The sequence below is a fragment of the Myotis yumanensis genome, unplaced genomic scaffold, assembly GCF_028538775.1.
Source record: "Myotis yumanensis isolate MYYU_CA2020_CCGP unplaced genomic scaffold, mMyoYum1.0.hap1 SCAF_24, whole genome shotgun sequence".
Taxonomy (NCBI): domain Eukaryota; kingdom Metazoa; phylum Chordata; class Mammalia; order Chiroptera; family Vespertilionidae; genus Myotis; species Myotis yumanensis.
The window spans coordinates 10,664,616-10,684,536 of NW_027223775.1; the positions used below are offsets into that span (position 1 = coordinate 10,664,616).

The 19,921-nt window shown below is 50.5% G+C and overlaps 1 protein-coding gene across 1 annotated transcript in view; it reads right to left on the reverse strand.

Moving 5' to 3' along the window:
• Positions 1 to 458: 458 nt before the first annotated feature.
• Positions 459 to 19,921, reverse strand: part of ARSH (arylsulfatase family member H) — a 23,917-nt gene continuing 4,454 nt past the window's right edge. Inside the window, exons 3-11 of the mRNA XM_070402700.1 lie at positions 17,949 to 18,098; positions 16,112 to 16,233; positions 14,735 to 14,860; positions 12,794 to 13,217; positions 10,047 to 10,183; positions 8,252 to 8,386; positions 5,775 to 5,937; positions 4,028 to 4,149; positions 459 to 1,247 (exon numbers count right to left, since the gene is read on the reverse strand). Coding sequence (XP_070258801.1) covers positions 883 to 1,247; positions 4,028 to 4,149; positions 5,775 to 5,937; positions 8,252 to 8,386; positions 10,047 to 10,183; positions 12,794 to 13,217; positions 14,735 to 14,860; positions 16,112 to 16,233; positions 17,949 to 18,098 — 1,744 coding nt within the window. The 3' untranslated portion in view covers positions 459 to 882. The remainder of the gene's footprint in view (positions 1,248 to 4,027; positions 4,150 to 5,774; positions 5,938 to 8,251; positions 8,387 to 10,046; positions 10,184 to 12,793; positions 13,218 to 14,734; positions 14,861 to 16,111; positions 16,234 to 17,948; positions 18,099 to 19,921) is intronic.

Below are 19,921 nucleotides of genomic sequence, written 5' to 3' on the forward strand. Positions count from 1 at the left end.
GACCGCTGGCTCCTAACCACTGACCTCCCTGCCTGATCGCCCCTAACCACTCACCTGCCTGCCTGATCACCCCCTAACCACTCACCTGCCTGCCTGATCACCCCCTAACCACTCACCTGCCTGCCTGATCGCCCCTAACCCCTCGCCTGCCTGCCTGATCGCCCCTAACCACTCGCCTGCCTGCCTGATCACCCCTAACCGCTCGCCTGCCTGCCTGATCGCCCCTAATCGCTCGCCTGCCTACCTGATCACCCCAAACTGCTCGCCTGCCTGCCTGATCGCCCCTAACCGCTCGCCTGCCTGCCTGATCACCCCTGATCGCTCGCCTGCCTGCCTGATCGCCGCTAACCGCTCACCTGCCTGCCTGATCACCCCTAACCAATCACCTGCCTGCCTGATCGCCCCTAACCACTCGCCTGCCTGCCTGATCGCCCCTAACCGCTCGCCTGTCTGTCTGATCGCCCCTAACCGCCTCAGCCTCAGCCCCCACCACTGCAGCTTCATCCAGAATGACTTCCGGAATGGCGCCCAGAAGGTCGTTCGGCTGTCGGTATAATTAGCATATGACACTTCTATTATTATAGATTTATTTTTTTTACCCTCATCTGAGGATATTTTTTCCATTGATTTTTTTTAGAGAGAGTGGAAGAGAGAGGGAGAGACAGAGAGAGCCATCGATGTGAGAGAAAATGGCCTTGACCGGAATCGAACCCGGGACCCTTTTGGTCCGCAGTCCGATGCTCTATCCACTGAGCCACACCGGCCGGGGCTAGGGCATCATCCTGGATTTCAAAAGGATTAAGCGAGTCAGCTGAGCTAGGCTCCGGCCGATCTTTGTAACAGCGCGTTGCCGCTTGGTAACAAGCATCCCCAGTCTGCACCTCACACACCGGGTTCCATGTCGTCTTCCTTGTCACACCCACAGAGGGGGAAGTTCCCACAGCAGGGCTGCAGCCAGGGTTTCCAGAGGGAGTTGAACACGGACAGCTGCTGGGGGGCCGGGGTGAGCGTGCCACGGTGCCCGTGGACAGCCTCCTCCATTTTCTGGACCACGGCGTCAAATAACGCCTCGTTGTCCGGGCTGAGAGGTTGGCTCTCGGAGGGGTCCCTCGAGATATCGAAGAGCAGGGGAGGGTCGTGGTAGGTGACGTCTCGAGTACAGGAGCAGATCCCACGGGCATAGCAGGCGCCGGCTCCCGCCGGCGAAAAGTTGGGCGTCACATAATGAACCTTCCACACGGTGCCACCTGGAAAGAACAGACACCCATGGGGATGCCGTATTTTTTTTTTTAATATATTTTATTGATTTTTTTACAGAGAGGAAGGGAGAGGGATAGAGAGTTAGAAACATCAATGAGAGAGAAACATCGATCAGCTGCCTCCTGCACGCCCCCTATTGGGGATGTGCCCTCAACCAACGTACACGCCCTTGACCAGAATTGAACCTGGGACCCTTCAGTCTGCAGGCCGACGCTCTATCCACTGAGCCAAACAGGTTAGGGCAGGGATGCCATATTTGTGATTGTTTTAGCATTTTTTGGAGGGAGGGCACGAATATTCTTTATTAATGTACTCATCCCCAAATTTACTGAACACCAATTATGTGTAATTTGAACATTATATTATTACTAGAGGCCCGGTGCATGAATTCGTGCACCAGTGGGGTCCCTCGGCCTGGCCTGCAGGGATCGGGCTGACACCGGCTCTCCGACATCCCTCGAGGGGTCCCGGATGGCGAGAGGGCGCAGGCCAGGCCGAGGGACCCCACCAGTGCACGATCGGGGCCGGGAAGGGATGCGGGAGGTCCACCAGCCAGGGAGGGACCGCGGGAGGGAGGGCTCCAGGGCGTGTCCGGCCAGTCTCGCTCAGTCCCGATCGGCCGGACCCCAGCAGCAAGCTCACCTACCGGTCAGAGCATCTGCCCCCTGGTGGTCAGTGCACGTCATAGCGAGAGTTGAGCAGCCTTAGCATATCATTAGCATATTACGCTTTGATTGGTTGAAAGGACAACCGGACACTTAGCATATTTAGGCTTTTTTGTTATATAGGATAAGGCCCTATTAAACAATCTTTTAAATACATCACTTTGCTCAATTTTTTGTTTCTTTCTTTTGTTTAATTTAAATTCTTTATTGTTTCAAGTATTACCTGAGTCTCCTTTTTCCCCTACATTGATCTCTCCCCAGCCACTCTGACCCCCCAACACATGCCCTCACCCCCGTACTGTCTGTGTCCATGGGTTATGCTCATATGCATGCAGACAAATCCTTTGGTTCAACTCTTACCCCCTTTTAAAAAATATTTTTTATTGATTTCATTGAGGAAGGGAGAGGGAGAGAAAGAGAGAGAGAGAGAGAGAGAGAGAGAGATCAATAATGAGAGAGAATCATTGACAGGCTGCCTCCTGCATGCCACCTATTGTGAATCAAGCCCACAACCCAGGCATGTGCCCTGACCGGGAATCGAACTGGTTTTTTTTTTTTGGGGGGGGGGGGGGGTTTATAATGCATGTTTTTCTTTTAAAAAAAAATACTTTTAAAAGAGGCAGGGCCTAGACGGTTTGGCTCAGTGGATAGAGAGTCAGCCCGCAGACTGAGGTACGTGCCATTTGTCCAATGTTCGATTCCAGTCAAGGGCACACACCTCAGTTGCAGGCTCGATCCCCAGTCCCAGTTGGGGGGTGCGTGCAGGAGGAAGCCAATCAATCTGTCTCTCTCACATCGATGTTTCTCTCTCTGTGTCTCTCTCCCTCCCTTCCACCCTCTCTGAAATTTAATGGGGAAAAATATCTTTGGGTGAGGATTACCCAAAAAAATAAATAAAAATACAGAGGAAGTTAGTGACAGATGAAGAATAAAGTTCACTCCCTGTTGCTCATTTTTTTTCAATGTTCTTCATTGTGAACATTTGTATTCTCTCTCTCTCTCTCTCTCTCTCTCTCTCTCTCTCTCTCTCTCTCTCTTTCTCTCTCTCCCTTTGCCGATTAAAAGGATTCAGGTTAAGGGAAGTGTGGGACAATGTGAAACGTAACAAAGCTCCAATAGAGGGAGTGCCAGAAGAGGCAGAAAAGGAGAGAGGAACAGAGAACGAGTTTGAAGAAATAACGGTGGAAAACTTCCCTGACCTGGTAAAGAAAAAAGTCACACACGTTCAGGAGGCACGGAGAACCCCAAACAAGAAGAACCCAAACAGGCCCAAACATCGCCATGAAAATGCCAAAAATTGAAGGCAACGCAAGAATCTTGAAGGCACCCCTAGCCAGTTTAGCTCAGTAGATAGAGCGTCGGCGTGCGGACTCAAGGGTCCCAGGTTCGATTCCAGTCAAGGGCATGTAGCTTAGTTGTGGGCACATTCCAAGTGGGGGGGGGGGGGTGCAGGAGGCAGCTGATCGATGTTTCTCTTTCATCAATGTTTCTGGCTCTCTGTCCCTCTCCCTCCCTCTCTGTGAAAGGTCAACAAAATATATTTAAAAATAAAAAAGAATCTTGAAGGCAGCAGGAGGAAAGCAAGTGGTTACATACAAAGGAGCTCCCATAAGGCTGTCCCCTGACTTCTCATCGGAAATGGTTACATACAAAGGAGCTCCCATAAGGCTGTCCCCTGACTTCTCATCGGAAATGGTTACATACAAAGGAGCTCCCATAAGGCTGTCCCCTGACTTCTCATCGGAAATGGTTACATACAAAGGAGCTCCCATAAGGCTGTCCCCTGACTTCTCATCGGAAATGGTTACATACAAAGGAGCTCCCATAAGGCTGTCCCCTGACTTCTCATCGGAAATGGTTACATACAAAGGAGCTCCCATAAGGCTGTCCCCTGACTTCTCATCGGAAATGGTTACATACAAAGGAGCTCCCATAAGGCTGTCCCCTGACTTCTCATCAGAAACTCCACAGGCCAGAAGGGAATGGAACGCAAGGATCTGAGACCAAGATGACTCTATCCAGCAGGGCCGTTGTTCAAGATTAAAGGGAGAAAGGACTGTGTCGCTGTCACGCACCCACGTGCCTCCCGTCTTGGTACTCACAGTCTTTTTGATGCCACCTGACAGCGTGCAGGTACACCCCGCAGTAGTGGAAGAGGAACTCATGGTTCGAATGACGCGACCGGCCCTCCAACAGTGGCATCAGGTTCTGGCCGTCGATCACTCTGAGGAGGGAAAGGGAAAGGCAGGAGGTGGCGAGGGAGTTGGGATTTAGTCTCCTGTCTTTTATTATATAATTTCTTTTTATTTTTAAATATATTTTATTTATTTTTTTACAGAGAGGAAGGGAGAAGGATAGAGAGCTAGAAACATCGATGAGAGAGAAACATGGATCAGCTGCCTCCTGCACGCCCCCCACTGGGGATGTGCCCACAACCAAGGTACATGCCCTTGACCCGAATCGAACCCGGGACCCTTCAGTCCGCAGGCCGACGCTCTATCCACTGAGCCACACTGGTTAGGGCAAGTCTCCTGTCTTATAAGGGAAGGCAGAAGAGGAGGGGGAGATGGAGGAGGAAGAGAGAGAGGAAGGAGGAGAAGGAGAAGGAGTTGGAGGAGATGCAGGAGGAGGAAGAGGAGGAGGAGAAGGAGGAGGAGGAGGAAGAGATGGAGAAAGAGATGGAGGAGGGAGAGGAAGAGAAGGAGGAGATGAGGAGGAGGAAGCTAATGTTTCACATTTTTTAATAAAAAATTGTCAATTAATGAATGCATCAATAAGTGGAACAACCACCTCTCTCTCTCTCTCTCTCTCTCTGTCTCTCTCTCTCTCTCTCTCTCTCTCTCTTAAATCAGAAAATTAAACCCAGGCCCGGCTGGCATGGCTCAGTGGTTGAGCATCAACCTATGAACCAGGAGGTCGAGGTTCAATTCCCAGTCAGGGCACATACCCAGGGTTGTAAGCTCAATCCCCAGTAGGGGGTGTGCAGGAGGCAGCCAATCCACAATTCTCTCTCATCATGGATGTTTCTATCTCTCTCTCCCTCTCCCTTCCTCTCTGAAATCAATAAAAATATATTTAAAAGAATAAGAACAGCCCTGACTGGTTTGGCTCAATGGATAGAGCACCGGCCTGCGGACTGAGGGATCCCGGGTTCGATTTCAGTCGGGGGCATGTACCTTGGTTGTGGGCACATCCTCAGTAGGGAGTGTGCAGGAGGCAGCCGATCGATGTTTCTCTCTCATCGATGTTTCTAGCTCTCTGTCCCTCTCCCTTCCTCTCTGTAAAAAATCAATAAAATTTTTTTAAAAAAGAATAAGAATATGCCGAGGCCGGTTTGGCTCAGTGGATAGAGCGTCGGCCTGTGGACTGGAAGGTCCCAGGTTCGATTCCGGTCGGAGGCATGTGCCTGGGTTGCAGGCACATCCCCAGTAGGAGATGTGCAGGAGGCGGCTGATTGATGTTTCTCTCTCATCGATGTTTCTAACTCTCTATCTCTCTCCCTTCCTCTCTGTAAAAAATCAATAAAATATATTAAAAAAAAAAAAAGAATAAGAATAGCCCTGGTCAGTGTGGCTCAATGGTCAGAGCATCGGCCTACACACCATCAGTCGGATATCCTTAGCACTGCCGCTGAACTTGCCAGCTGTGAGCCCGGCTTCTGGCACGCTGACCACCAGGGGGCAGCTCCTGCATTGAGCGTCCGCCCCCTGGTGGTCAGGGTGCGTCATAGCGACCGGTTGTTCTGCTGTTTGGTCAATTTGCATATTAGCCTTTTATTACATAGAAGACCCCCCCATGCAACTCAAATCTACCTCCACAGATTTGGAGCCAGCCCTGTGGTTTTCTTACCTGTCCACGGGCAAAATTCCTCCAGCGACGAATGACAGCGTTGGGTAGATGTCCATGAGGCTGGTGGGCTCGTCAATGACTCTCCCAGCCTCCAGCGCGGCCGGCCAGCGGAATATTCCGGGGACGCGGATGCCCCCTTCCCATCCGCCCATCCCTTTCCCACCTGGAAGCAAAGAGAGAAGATGATGAAAGTTCAACGCAACCGTATCACGGGCCGCTCGACGGGAAATGGGAAATGGAACCGAGACGTAACGTTGGCTTGTTCTATTGACGGCGGCGTGCCAGCCTCAAGGAGAGTGAGATACAAGTGGGCGCGAGCTATACTTCTTGCCTTCAACAAGTGACATCTCGTCCGGCCAGTGTGGCCCAGTGGTTGAGCAGTGAACCATGAGCCAGGAGGTCAAAGGTTGGATTCCCAGTCAGGGCACATGCCCGGGTTGTTGGCTAGATCCCCAGTATCTATCTAATCTGGCTGTCTCTGTACCTATCTATCATCTATGTGTGTATGTGTGTATCTATGTATCTATCATCTATCTATGTATCAATCTATCATCTACCTGTCTATGTATCTGTCATCTGTCTTTGTATCAATCTATTATCTATTATCTATGTATTATGTATGCATCTATCATCTATCCATCTAGCCATCATCTATCAATCTATCATCTGTCTATCATTTATCTACCTATCTATCATCTATCTATCTATCTATCTATCTATCATCTATCTATCTATCTATTATCTATCTATCTATCTATCTATCTATCTATCTATCTCTATCATCTATCTATCTATCTATCTATCTATCATCTATCTATCTATCTATCATCTATCTATCTATCTATCTATCTCTATCATCTATCTATCTATCTATCTATCTATCTATCTATCTATATCTATCTCTATCATCTATCTATCTATCTATCTATCATCTATCTATCATCTATCTATATCTATCATCTATCTATCTATCTATCTATATCTATCTATCTATCTATCTCTATCATCTATCTACCTATCTATCTATCTATCATCTATCTATCTATCATCTATCTATATCTATCTATCATCTATCTATCATCTATCTATCTATCTATCTATCTATCTCTATCATCTATCTATCTATCTATCTATCTATCTATCTATCTATCTATCTATCATCTATCTGTCTTTCTATCTAGTGATTGACAACATGGCATCCATGAAAGACAAAAATAAAAGAATGAAAGGAGAGTAGAAGTACTGAGGAAGAAATCGCTAGGAAATTGTTAAAAATACTAATAACAATATGAGCCCCAACTGGCTCAGTAGATAGAGCATCAGCCTGCGGACTCAAGGGTCCCAGGTTCGATTCCTGGTCAAGGGCATGTACCTTGGTTGTGGGCACATCCCCAGTAGGAGACGTGCAGGAGGCAGCTGATCAATGTTTCTCTCTCATCGATGTTTCTAACTCTCTATCCCTCTCCCTTCCTCTCTGTAAAAAATCAATAAAATATTTTTTAAATAATAACAATAGGAAGTGATATGAAAAAAATAGCCTATAGAGTTTCAAAACATAGAATAGAGAACTGAAAAGCATAAATATGTCACCATGTATATTTATATACTGTATACGAGGCCCCAAGAACACTTAAGAAATGCAAAAAATTCACTGTTCATAACTCATTCTCACCCTAGTGAGCTTGTCTCAGTGGATAGAGCGTCGGCCTGCAGAATTAAGGGTCCCGGGTTCGATTCCCGGTCAAGGGCACATGCCCAGGTTACAGGCTCGATCCCCAGTAGGGGGCATGCAGGAGGCAGCCAATCCATGATTCTCTCTCATCATGGATGTTTCCATCTCTCTCTCCCTCTCCCTTCCTCTCTGTAATCAATAAAAAATTATATTTAAAAAAGAATAAATTAATTTTAAAAATAAAGATTTAAAAAATAAAATCCAAAGACAGTAAAAACAATAAGAAGAAGAAGAATAAGAATGTTGGGAATACAGCTGGACCCCACCTGTGCACAAATTCATGCACCGGGCCTCTAGTAACAATAATAATAATAATGAAAAAGAAATAGCCCTGACCGGTGTGGCTCAGTAGATAGAGCATCGGCCTGCGGACTAAAGGGTCCCGGGTTCGATTCCCAGTCAAGGGCATGGACCTTGGTTGTGGGCACATCCCCAGTAGGGGGTGTGCAGGAGGCAGCCGATCGATGTTTCTCTCTCATCGATGTTTGTAACTCTCTATCCCTCTCCCTTCCTCTCTGTAAAAAATCAATAAAATATATTTAAACAGAAAAAGGGACAGGAAAAGAAAAAGAAAAAGAAATAGAAGAAGAAGAAGAAGAAGAAGAAGAAGAAGAAGAAGAAGAAGAAGAAGAAGAAGAAGAAGAAGGAGAAGAAGAAGAAGAAGAAAAAGAAATAAGCGCTCATGCATCGCAGTGGGAGCAAGCCCAGCCTCACCCCCAGAAGCGCCCCAGCCCCTGCGCCTCACCTTTGTAGACCCCGTTCCAGCCGCCCAGCTGCGCCCCGCGGGCCTGCGCCTCCAGGCTGCCCCCGTGGTCCGAGGTGAAGTAGACCAGCGTGTGATTGGCCAGGCCCTCCTGGTCCAGGACCTCCAGAATCTTACCTGCCTCAGGTGGAGAGAGGGAGGTCACTGGATGAGAGTTTATCGTCGACTAGAGGCCCGGTGCATGAAATTCGTGCACTGGCGGGGGGTGGGGGGGTGTCCCTCAGGCCGGCCTGCCCCCCCTCTCCAATCCGGGACCCCTCGGGGGGTGACCGACTGCAGGTTTAGGGATCGGGACTGAAGCGGCAGTCGGACATGCCCCTCCCAACCCGGGACTGCTGGCTCCTAACCGCTCACCTGCCTGCCTGCCTGATCGCCCCTAACTGCCCCCCCGCTGCCAGCCTGATTGCTCCTAACCACCTCTGCCTGCAGGGCTGGTTGCCCCCTACTGCCCCCCCTGTTGGCCTGGTCCCCCCCGAACTGCCCCCCCCCCCCCGCCAGCCTGATCACTCCTAACCACCTCTGCCTGCTGGCCTGGTCCCCCCGAACTGCTCCCCCCCCCCCCCGCCAGCCTGATCACTCCTAACCGCCTCTGCCTGCAGGGCTGGTTGCCCCCCACTGCCCCCCCCCCCCGTTGGCCTGGTCACTCCCAACTGCCCCTCTCTGCCAGCCTCGTTGTCCCTAACTGCCCCCCCCTGCTAAGCTGGTCATCCCCAACTGCCCCCCCCTGCTGGCCTGGTTGCCCCCAACTGCCCCCCCTGCCAGCCTGGTTGTCCCCAACTGCCCCCCACTGCTGGCCTGGTCGCCCCCAACTGCCCCCCCTGCCAGCCTGGTTGTCCCCAACTAACCCCCACTGCTGGCCTGGTCGCCCCCAACTGCCCCCCCTGCCAGCCTGGCTGCCCCTAACTTCCCCCCCCTGCTGGCCTGGTTGCCCCCAACTCCTCCCTGCCAGCCTGGTTGTCCCCAACTGCCCCCCACAGCCGGCCTGGTCGCCCCTCACTGCCCCCTCTGCAGGCCTGGTCGCCCCCAACTGCCCCCCTGCCAGCCTGGTGACCCCACACAGCCCGCTGTTAGGTCGTTACTGTCACTGTGACGGCGTCCTGGACAATTTGCATATTCCTCTATTATTAGTATAGACTACAGGCCCGGTGCACAATATTCATGCACTCGGGGGGTCCCTCAGCCCGGCCTGCGCTCTCTCGCAGTCCGGGGGTCCTTGGGGGACGTCCCCTCGGGGAGCGGGCCTAAGCCGGCCGCCAGACATCCTTAGCGCTGCTGTGGAGGCAGGACGGGCTCCCACCACCACCAATGCACTCGCCAGCCATGAGCCCGGCTCCTGGCTGAGCAGGGCTCCCCCTGTGGGAGCGCCCTGACCGCCAGGGGGCAGCTCCTGCATTGAGCGTCTGCCCCCCGGTGGTCAGTGCACGTCATAGCGACCGGTCATTTGGCCGTTCGGTCGATTTGCATATTAGCCTTTTATTACATGGGATTGTATGCTATTATGAAATCAATCACTATCTATTGTAGAGGATTCTAACAGATATATAATGTACATAACATACACTATATAATGTATATGTCAATAGATTATAGATTATAGAGTATAGATTGGGCCTATCCTCACAATCCGGGTGCCCTCGGGGGATGTCGGAGAGCCGGTTTCGGCCCGATCCCGCAGGCCAGGCCAAGGGACTCCCCCGTCCTCCCCTGATTGGTACACGAATCCGTGCACCGGGCCTCTAGTAAATAAATAAATAATGTTCCTGTCCGGACGACTTACCCACCATCCAATCCATTTCCTCCACGTTGTCGCCATAGCGACCGTACTTGCTGCGCCCCAGGAACTTCTCCTTGGTGATCAGCGGCGTGTGGACGTGCAGAAAAGACACGAACAGGAGGAACGGTCCCCCCGTATTCCTAAGGGTCAAAGGGCAAACTCGGTTATCTCTGCAAAGAGAGGCGATGGTGGGGGGGGGGGGGGCGGGGGGAGGTGCGGACGGGTGCAGCCCCCGTGGAGAGCTGAACGGAGTTTTCTCAAAAAAAAAAAAATGAAAAATGAAACGGCCTTAGAACCCAGTGATTCCGCTTCTGGGAATATATCCCAAGAAATCAGAAAGGACGTATGCACCCCTATGTTCACGGCAGCACCATTGACAATCGCTAAGATCTGAAAACAGCCCCAGGGCCCATCAGCAGACGAGTGGATTAAAAAACTGTGGTCGCCCTGAGCGGTGTGGCTCAGTGGATAGAGCGTCGGCCTGCGGACTGAAGGGTCCTGGGTTCGATTCCCATCAAGGGCATGGACCTGGGTTGCGGGCACATCCCCAGTGGGGGGCGTGCAGGAGGCAGCTGGTCGATGTTTCTCTCTAATCGATGTTTCTAACTCTCTATCTCTCCCGCTTTCTCTCTGTTAAAAATCAATAAAAATATATTTAAAAAAACAACTGTGGTACATCTACACAATGGAATACTATGCAGCCCTGAAAAAGGGAAAATCTAAACATTCGCAACAGCATGTAGGGACCTGGAGAGCATGATGCTGAGCGAAATAAGCCAGTCAGAGAAAGATAAATATCACAGAATCTCACTCATGTGTGGAATCTAATGAGCAACATGAACGGATAAACAAAAATAGAGCCAGAGGAAAAAATATTTTAGACTATGACAGAAGTAATCCTGTTATTTACAGATGTTTAATAGTTCTTACAACTTTTGTGATATCATACTATGTTAGTGTAGTTTTGGTAACATTATTACATTTAAAATATTTCTTTTCTTGAACTATTAATGTTTATTGCATGTAATATTATATTTAAATTTTTTCCTTGAAATATTGTTTATTGCATGCAACATTATTGTACTTAAAATCATTTTTCTTGAGATATTAATGTTTATTGAATGTCACATTATATTTAAAATCTTTTTTTTTGAAATTTTAATGTTTACGGCCCTGACCGGTTTGGCTCAGTGGATAGAGCATCGGCCTGCGGACTGAAGGGTCACAAGTTCGATTCCAGTCAAGGGCATGTACCTGGGTTGCGGGCACATCCCCAGTGGGGGGCGTGCAGGAGGCAGCTGATCGATGTTTCTCTCTCATCGATGTTTCTAACTCTCTATCCCTCTCCTTTAATCTCTGTAAAAAAAACCAATAAAATACATTTAAAAAAATATATTAATGTTTATTGTATGTAATGTTATTATATTTAAGATCGTCTCTCTTGAAATGTTCCTGTTTATTGCATGTAACACTTTTATATTTAAAATCGTTCTTCAAAAAATAAATTTTCAAAAAGAATAAAAACAATAATAAAAATAAAATTAAAAATAAAAATAATCAATGGAAAAATATCCTCGGGTGAGGATTAACAACAACAAAATACAATAATAATAATAATAATAATAATAATAATAATAATATATATGCCAAGCGACCAGAATGGTGGTACAACTGGAAAGACCAGTTGCTATGACGTGCACTGTGGTGGACAACAGGCCTGATGGGGGCCCCTATCAATCCCCCCCAAACCAGTCACAGCCCCACCCCCCACCCCCACCCAGCCAGGCCCTGATTGGCCACCCCACCCCAATCGGGGGTGGGGCCAGCTGTCCAACCTCCTGCATCCCCTACACCCATGCTGGCCTAGCCCTGATTGACCCCCATTGAGGGAAACCAGCCGGACCCCACCTGTGCACGAATTCATGCACCGGACCTCTATCCTGTATAATAAAAGGGTAACATGCAAATTGACCCTCACAGCAGAACGACTGGGAATGACTGGTCGCTATGACGCACACTGACCACCAGGGGGCAGATGCTCAATGCGGGAGCTGCCCTCTGGTAGTCAGTGCGCTCCCACAGGGGGAGCTCTGCTCAGCCACAAGCCAGGCTGCTGGCTGCCAGTACAGCGGTGGTGGTGGGAGCCTCCCCTGCCTCCTCAGCAGCGATAAGGATGTCTGACTGCAGCTTAGGGCTGCCCCCTGCTGGCAAGCAGACATCCCCTGAGGGCTGCCGGGCTGCCAGAGGGATGTCTGACTGCCATCTTAGGCCCAACTCCCTGGGGAGCGGGCCTAAGCCAGCAGGTGGACATCCCCCGAGGGCTCCCGGACTGCCAGAGGGATGTCTGATTGCCAGCTTAGGCCCAATCCCCCGGGGAGCGGGCCTAAGCCAGCAGGTGGACATCCCCCAAGGGCTCCCAGGTTGCCAGAGGGATGTCTGACTGCCAGCTTAGGCCCAATCCCCCAGGGAGCAGGCCTAAGCCAGCAGGTGGACATCCCCCGAGGGCTGCCGGGCTGCCAGAGGGATGTCTGACTGCCAGCTTAGGCCCAATCCCCGGGGAGCGGGCCTAAGCCGGCAGGCGGACATCCCCTTAGGTGTCCCAGACTGCGAGAGGTCACAGGCCGGGCTGAGCGACCTCCCCCCGGTGAGTGCACAAATTTTTGTGCGCCAGGCCTCTAGCAATCATAATGATCATGAAAAAGAAAGAAAGAATTTTTTAAAAAAAGGGAATCCTGCAGGACGCTCCCCACCTGCGGACGAAGGCCAGCGCCTCCCGGAGCAGCAGCGAGGACACCCGCTCCTCCCTCACCGGCTGCTGCACGATGTCGTGGTTGCGCATCAGCACGCAGTTCCAGCGCCGGACGAACCCGTAGCTGGAGTACCAGCCCAGGAAAAACAGCAGTACCAGGAGGGCGATGGCCAGGACGAGCCCCCAGGGGACGACGAACCAGCGGGCGCAGGTGGGGATGAGCAGCAGGACGGGCACCAGGGCCAGGGCGGCCGTGGAGACGCCCAGCGTGATCCGCAGCCGCCGGTGAAGCTCCGGCGTCTCGGACGCCCGGCAGTCGCTCAGGAGGCCGAAGGGCATCCCGTAGAAGAAGTCGAACCCGTGGTTCAGGGGGTGGTAGCAGTGGTCACCCCGGGAGGCACAGCTCAGGCCGAGGTGCCACTTCCCTGCGGGGAAACGAAAGGGGGGAGGGGGGGTCCATGGGGGACCGGGCTGGTGTCGCTCAGTGGGTAGAGCGTCGGACTGCGGACAGAAGGGTCCTGGGTTCGATTCCCGGGTTGCGGGCTCTATCCCCAGTAGGGGGCGTGCAGGAGGCGGCCGATCCATGATTCTCTCTCATCGTGGATGTTTCTCTCTCTCCCTCCGTCTCCCTTCCTCTCTGAGATCCATAAAAGTATATTTAAAAGAAAAAAGGAAAAGAACATTCCATGGGGGAGAGAGGGGTCCATACGTCATACGTTCAACAATAAAGATGTAATGAAAATGATAAAGAATAGCCCTGACCAGTGTGGCTCAGTGGATAGAGCGTCGGCCTGCGGACCGAAGGGTCCCGGGTTCGATTCCCGGTCAAGGGCATGGACCTGGGTTGCGGGCACATCCCCAGTGGGGGGGGCGTGCAGGAGGCAGCTGATCGATGTTTCTCTCTCATCATCGATGTTTCTAACTCTCTATCCCTCTCCCTTCTTCTCAGTAAAAAATCAACAAAATGTATATTTTTAAAAATGATGAAGAATGACCTGGCAATCAATACGTATCTATCAATAATGGCGTCTACCCAGCCTGTGTGGCTCAGAGGTTGAGCGTCGACCTATGAAAGAGGTGGTCCTGGGTTCGATTCCCAGTCAAGGCCACATGCCCAGGTTGCGGGCTCCGTCCCCAGCAGGGGGCGTGCAGGAGGCGGCCGGTCCATGATTCTCTCTCATCATTGATGTTTCTCTCTCTCTCCCTCTCCCTTCCTGTCTAAAATATATAAAAATCATACTTATGCCCTAACCGGTGTGGCTCAGTGGATAGAGCGTCAGCCTGCAGACTGAAGGGTCCCGGGTTCGATTCCGGTCAAGGGCATGTACCTTGGTTGCGGGCACATCCCCAGTAGGGAGCGTGCAGGAGGCAGCCAATCGATGCTTCTCTCTCATCCATATTTCTAACTCTCTATCCCTCTCCCTTCTTCTCTGTAAAAAATCAATAAAATATATTTAAAAAAATAAAGAATAAACAACAACAATGGTTAACAGAAACTCTTCAAAAAAAAAAAATCATACCTAAAAAAAGAAAAAAAGAAAAGATAAATAAATAAGTAAATAAATAAATACATATTCACTCCTGCCCGGCCAGTGTGGCTCAGTGGTTGAGCATCGACCTACGAACCAGGAGGTCCTGGGTTCGAATCCCGGTCAAGGGCACAGGCCCGGGTGGCGGGCTCTGTCCCCAGTAGGGGGCGTGCAGGAGGCAGCCGGTCCACGGTTCTCTCTCATCATGGATGTTTTCTACCTAACTCTTCCTTCTTCTATGAAATCATTAAAATATATATATATTAAATTCTTCCCCCACTGACTCCTCTCCGAGAGATATTGGGGGGAGTTGGGGTGGGACCCAGCCAAACCCCCATGAAGACTGAGCTACAAGAACAGGGAGTCCAGCCCGTCTGACCCCTTGTCCGCGTCCGGAGCCCCCCGGTGCGTACCTATGAGTCCCGTGCGGTAGCCCCGATCCTGCAGCAACTTGGCGAACGTCGTCTCATTGGTGGGGAGACCGCCGGAGCCCCCCAGCCAGACGAGGCCGCGGTGCATGTTGAAGGCAGACGCCATCCCTGGCAGGCACAGAAGCAAAGAACGGCTGCTTACGATGGACCTTGTTATTAATAATCTGGTTATCGGTTAACTAGAGGCCCCGGTGCACGAACTTGTGCACCGATGGGGTCCCTCGGCCTGGCCTGCGGAGATCGGGCCGAAACCGGCTCTCCGACATCCCCCGAGGGGTCCCGGATGGCGAGAGGGCGCAGGCCAGGCCGGGGGACCCCCCCCGGTGCATACACACCAGAGTTGACATCATAAATATGCATTTTTATAAAACATGGCGGTGAGCCCTGGCCGGTGTGGCTCAGTGGATAGAGTGTCGGCTTGCGGACTGAAGGGTCCCAGGTTCGAATCCCGATGAAGGGCATGGACCTGGGTTGCGGGCACATCCCCAGTGGGGGGCGTGCAGGAGGCACCTGATCGATGCTTCTCTCTCATCGATGTTTCTGACTCTCTATCCCTCTCCTTCCTCTCTGTAAAAATATCAACAAAATATATATATTTTTTAAAAATAAATAAATAAAATAGAACACAGTGGTGAGCCCTGGCCAGTTTGGTTCAGTGGATAGAGTATAGGCCTGTGGACTGAAGGGTCCCGGGTTCGATTCCCGGTCAAGGGCACAGGCCCGGGTTGCGGGCTCGATCCCCAGTAGGGGGCGTGCAGGAGGCAGCCGGTCCGTGATTCTCTCTCCTCGTGGATGTTTCTCTCTCTCTCTCCCTCTCCCTTCCTCTCTGAAATCCATAAAAATACATTAAAAACAATAATAAATAAACAAACATCAATAGTGCTGCAACGAGTGGGCATCGACGGAGGGGTGCAGAATTCCAGACCTTCCTCTCTGGCTTCCACAGAAACATATTAAATTTATTCTTTTTCATCCTCATCCAAGGATATTTTCCATTTGATTTTTTACAGAGAGCGGAGGAGAGAGAGGGAGAGACAGAGAGACACACCGATGGGTGGCCTCTTGCACGCACCCCAACCAGGGCCAGGGCGTGGGAGGCGCCTGCCACCGAGCTCCGTGCCCTTGACCGGATTCGAACCCGGGACCCTTTGGTCTGCAGGCCGACGCGCTAGCCACTGAGCCACACCGGCCAGGGCTATTAAATTAAAGAAGAAAGAAAGAAAGAAAGAAAGAAAGAAAGAAAGAAAGAAAGAAAGAAAAAGAAGAGAGAGAAGGAAAGAAAAGGAAGGGAGAGAGAGAGAGAGAGAGAGAGAGAGAGAGAGAAAGACTCTGTATTGAGACTGAATTAGCCAGGCTCACCTGAACGAATGGGGTAGCGGCCGGTCAGGAAGGCGGCCCGACTTGGGGTGCACATGGAGGCGGCGGCCAGGTGCTGGGTGAGTATCACTCCCTCCCTGGCCAGGCGGTCGATGTTGGGGGTGCTGCAGGCGGACGGAGAGTCAGCAAATCAAAAAGTATATAAATATTTAAAAAAAAAAAAAAGCCCTAGCCAGTGTGGCTCAGTGGGTAGAGCGTCGGCCTGCGGACCGAAGGGTCCCGGGTTCGAATCCCGGTCAAGGGCATGGACCTGGGTTGCGGGCACATCCCCAGTAGGGGGCGTGCAGGGGGCAGCTGATCGATGTTTCTCTCTCATCGATGTTTCTATCTCTCTATCCCTATCCCTTTCTCTCTGTAAAAAATCAATAAAATATATTTAAAAATATATATGTGTATATATATATATATATATATATATATATATATCTTAACAACAACAAAAATAAAACTTTTAAAAAATGATTGCACACGAATATGCGGTATTATAATTAAGGTACTGCTAATCTGAGTTACTATGCATTTCAATGCAAAAGGCCGGTCCATTCGATCTTCTCATATTTCTTTTTTTAAAAAAATATATTTTATTGATTTTTTTTACAGAGAGGAAGGGAGAGGGATAGAGAGTGAGAAACATCGATGAGAAACATCGATCAGCTGCCTCCTGTACGCCCCCCACTGGGGATGTGCCCACAACCCAGGTCCATGCCCTTGACCGGGATTCGAACCCGGGACCCTTCAGTCCGCAGGCCGACGCTCTATCCACTGAGCCACACTGGCCAGGGTGAATCTCACCATATTTCTAAAGTTCAAGGGTAACTTATGGTTTATAAAACATTGACTAGGGTTGGGGATTGAACCTGCAACTCTATACGTGGCCTTGACCGGGAATCGAACCCGGGACCCTTGGGTGAGGGAAGAGAATGATTAGGGAATAAGCCTTTTGAATCATATATTTTTATTCATTTCAGAGAAGGAGGGAGAGGGGGAGAGAGAGATGGAAACATCGATGATGAAAGAAAAAAAACATGGGTTGCCTGCCTCCTGCACGCCCCCTAGTGGGGATCGAACCCGCAACCCGGGCATGTGCCCTTGACCGGGAATCGAACCCGGGACCCTTCAGTCCCCAGCCCGACGCTCTACCCACTGGGCCACACCGGCCAGGGCCGGAATGAGCCTTAATAAATACTTTTTTTGGGGGGGGGGGGAGCTTCTGGGGGGGGCGATGGGAAACCCCAGAACCAGACAGACCTGAGGGCGTGAAACCCTGTGTTCTATGCTGGTTTTTACCTATTTTTTGCACAATAATAAAATAAAAATTCAGCCCTGGCCGGTGTGGCTCAGTGGCTAGAGCGTCGGCCTGTGGACTGAAGGGTCCCGGGTTCGATTCCGGTCAAGGGCATGTACCTGGGTTGTGGGCACATCCCCAGTCGGGGGCGTGTAGGAGGCAGCTGATCGATGTTTCTCTCTCATCATCGATGTTTCTGACTCTCTATCCCTCTCCCTTCCTCTCTGTAAAAAAAAAAATCAATAAAATATATATTTTAAATAATAAAATTGGACATAAGGCACTGGGGGGTAGGGGAAGCCGGGGTATTGTCAAGGGCGGGGGACAAAAAAAGGACATATATGTAATACCCTTTGTAATACTTTAAGGAATAAAAAAAAAATTAATTAATTAAAAAATAAATATATAAAAAATTTTAAAAAATCGCAGGCTGCAGAGAAATGCAAAATGCTGTCCTCGCGCGCCCTCTGCTGGCCGCGTGGAGAAATTGCAGGGCGCTGGCGCCACGCCCCCAGGTGGCGACCCATCCTTTACCTGACGGTGTTGTTGCCATAGCAACAGAGATCACCAATCCCCAGGTCATCCGCCATCAACAGGACAATATTGGGCCTCGAATTCCTGGTCACCAACGTCCCCCGGAGGCTCCCAAAGAGGCCGCACAGCGACACCCACAGCCGGAGGTTCCTGAAAAGTAATTTTTTTGGGGGGAAAAAAAAACACAGAAATAATCAAAAAAAACAAAAACCCCCCCAAAAAACCCATATCCATTCATGTTTGCATTTGAAGCGACTTAAGAAAAAGAAGCCCCAGGCCAGGGTGGCTAGGTTGGTTGGGCGACTTTTCTGAGCACCGAGAGGTCCCGGGTTCGAGTCCCGGTCAAGGGCACATGTCTGGGTATGTGGGTTCCATCCCCAGAAGGGGGCGTGCAGGAGGCAGCCGGTCCACGATTCTCTCTCATCATGGATGTTTCTCTCTCTCTCTCTCTCTCTCTCCATTCCTCTCTCTAAAAAATCAATAAACATATAAAGGGTGTCCCAAAATTCAGGCAAGATTTGAATTCTGCGTGAGCATTATAAATAAAATAAAAATAAAAGCCTAATTGTTCTTGGTTTATTGAATCAGATTCTAATATCTGTTGCCCTTGGATGTCAATCCCTTCGATTCGATCAGCATCACCAAGGACCAATGACGGCCCAGGAGCAGGGACAGGGAAGACCCATGAAGACCGCGGCTTTGGCGTCTGTGCCAGCAAAGCCGGGGAGGCCCTGGACCCGATGTGCTGCTCCTCACATAACCCTAGACTGTGTCCTTTATGAATCAATAAAAAAGTTACAATTTTTCATGATAAATCTGTGTTTTCTATCAAAATTACTTCTTGCGTGAATTTTGGGACACCCTTTATATATAGCCCTGGCCAGTTTAGCTCAGTGGTTAGAGCGTCGGCCCCGAGACCAAAGGTTTGGGGGTTCGATTCCCGGTCAAGGGCACGTACCTGGGTTGCAGGCTTGATCCCCGGCCCTGGTCAGAGTGCACGCAGGAGGCAACCAATCCGTGGTCGTCCTCCCATCAATATTTCTCTCTCTCTCTCTCTCTCTCTCTCTCTCTCCCAACCCCTCTCTACCTTCCACTCTCTCTAAAAATCAATGGGGAAAATACTCTCCAGTGAGGATTAAATGAATCAATAAATCAATAAATAAGAAGATGCCATTAAAAAATAAAAATAAAAAATCTATGTATTTTTTTAAATCTTTGGTACATTTACACAACTTTTTTTGTCATGTCCTCTCTGTATTCCTATTCGCCCATTCCATGGGCCTCTTTAAATTTCCTACCGTGGCTCTCGCTGGTGTGGCTCAGTGGATAGAGCGTCAGCCTGTGGAACCAAAGGGTCCCGGGTTCGATTCCCGGTCAAGGGCACATGCACAAGGTTGCACGTTCGATCCCCAGTAGGGGGCATGCAGGAGGCAGCCGATCCATGCTTTTTCTCTCATCATGGATGTTTCTATCTCTCTCTTCCTCTCTGAAATCAATAGAGACATATTTTTAATTAAAAAAATAAAATAAAAATCAATGGAGAAAAATATCCTCTGCTGAGGAATGAATGAATGAATGAATGAATGCGTGAATAGATACCATCCTATATAATAAAAGGCTAATATGCTAAGTGTACAACCATTCGACCGGTCGACCAGTCGCTATGACGTGCACTGACCACCAGGGGGCAGACAGTCGGCTGGTTGACCAGTCGCTATGACGTGCACTGACCACCAGGGGGAAGACGCTCTGACTGGTAGGTGAGCTTGCTGCTGGGGTCCGGCCGATCGGGACTGAGCGAGACGGGCCGGACACACCCTGGAGCCCTCCCTCCCACGGTCCCTCCCCGGCTGGCCAACCTCCCGCGTCCCTCCCCGGCCCTGATCGTGCACCCGTGGGGTCCCTCGGCCTGGCCTGCACCCTCTCGCCATCCGGGACCCCTCGGGGGATGTCGGAGAGCCGGTTCCGGCCCG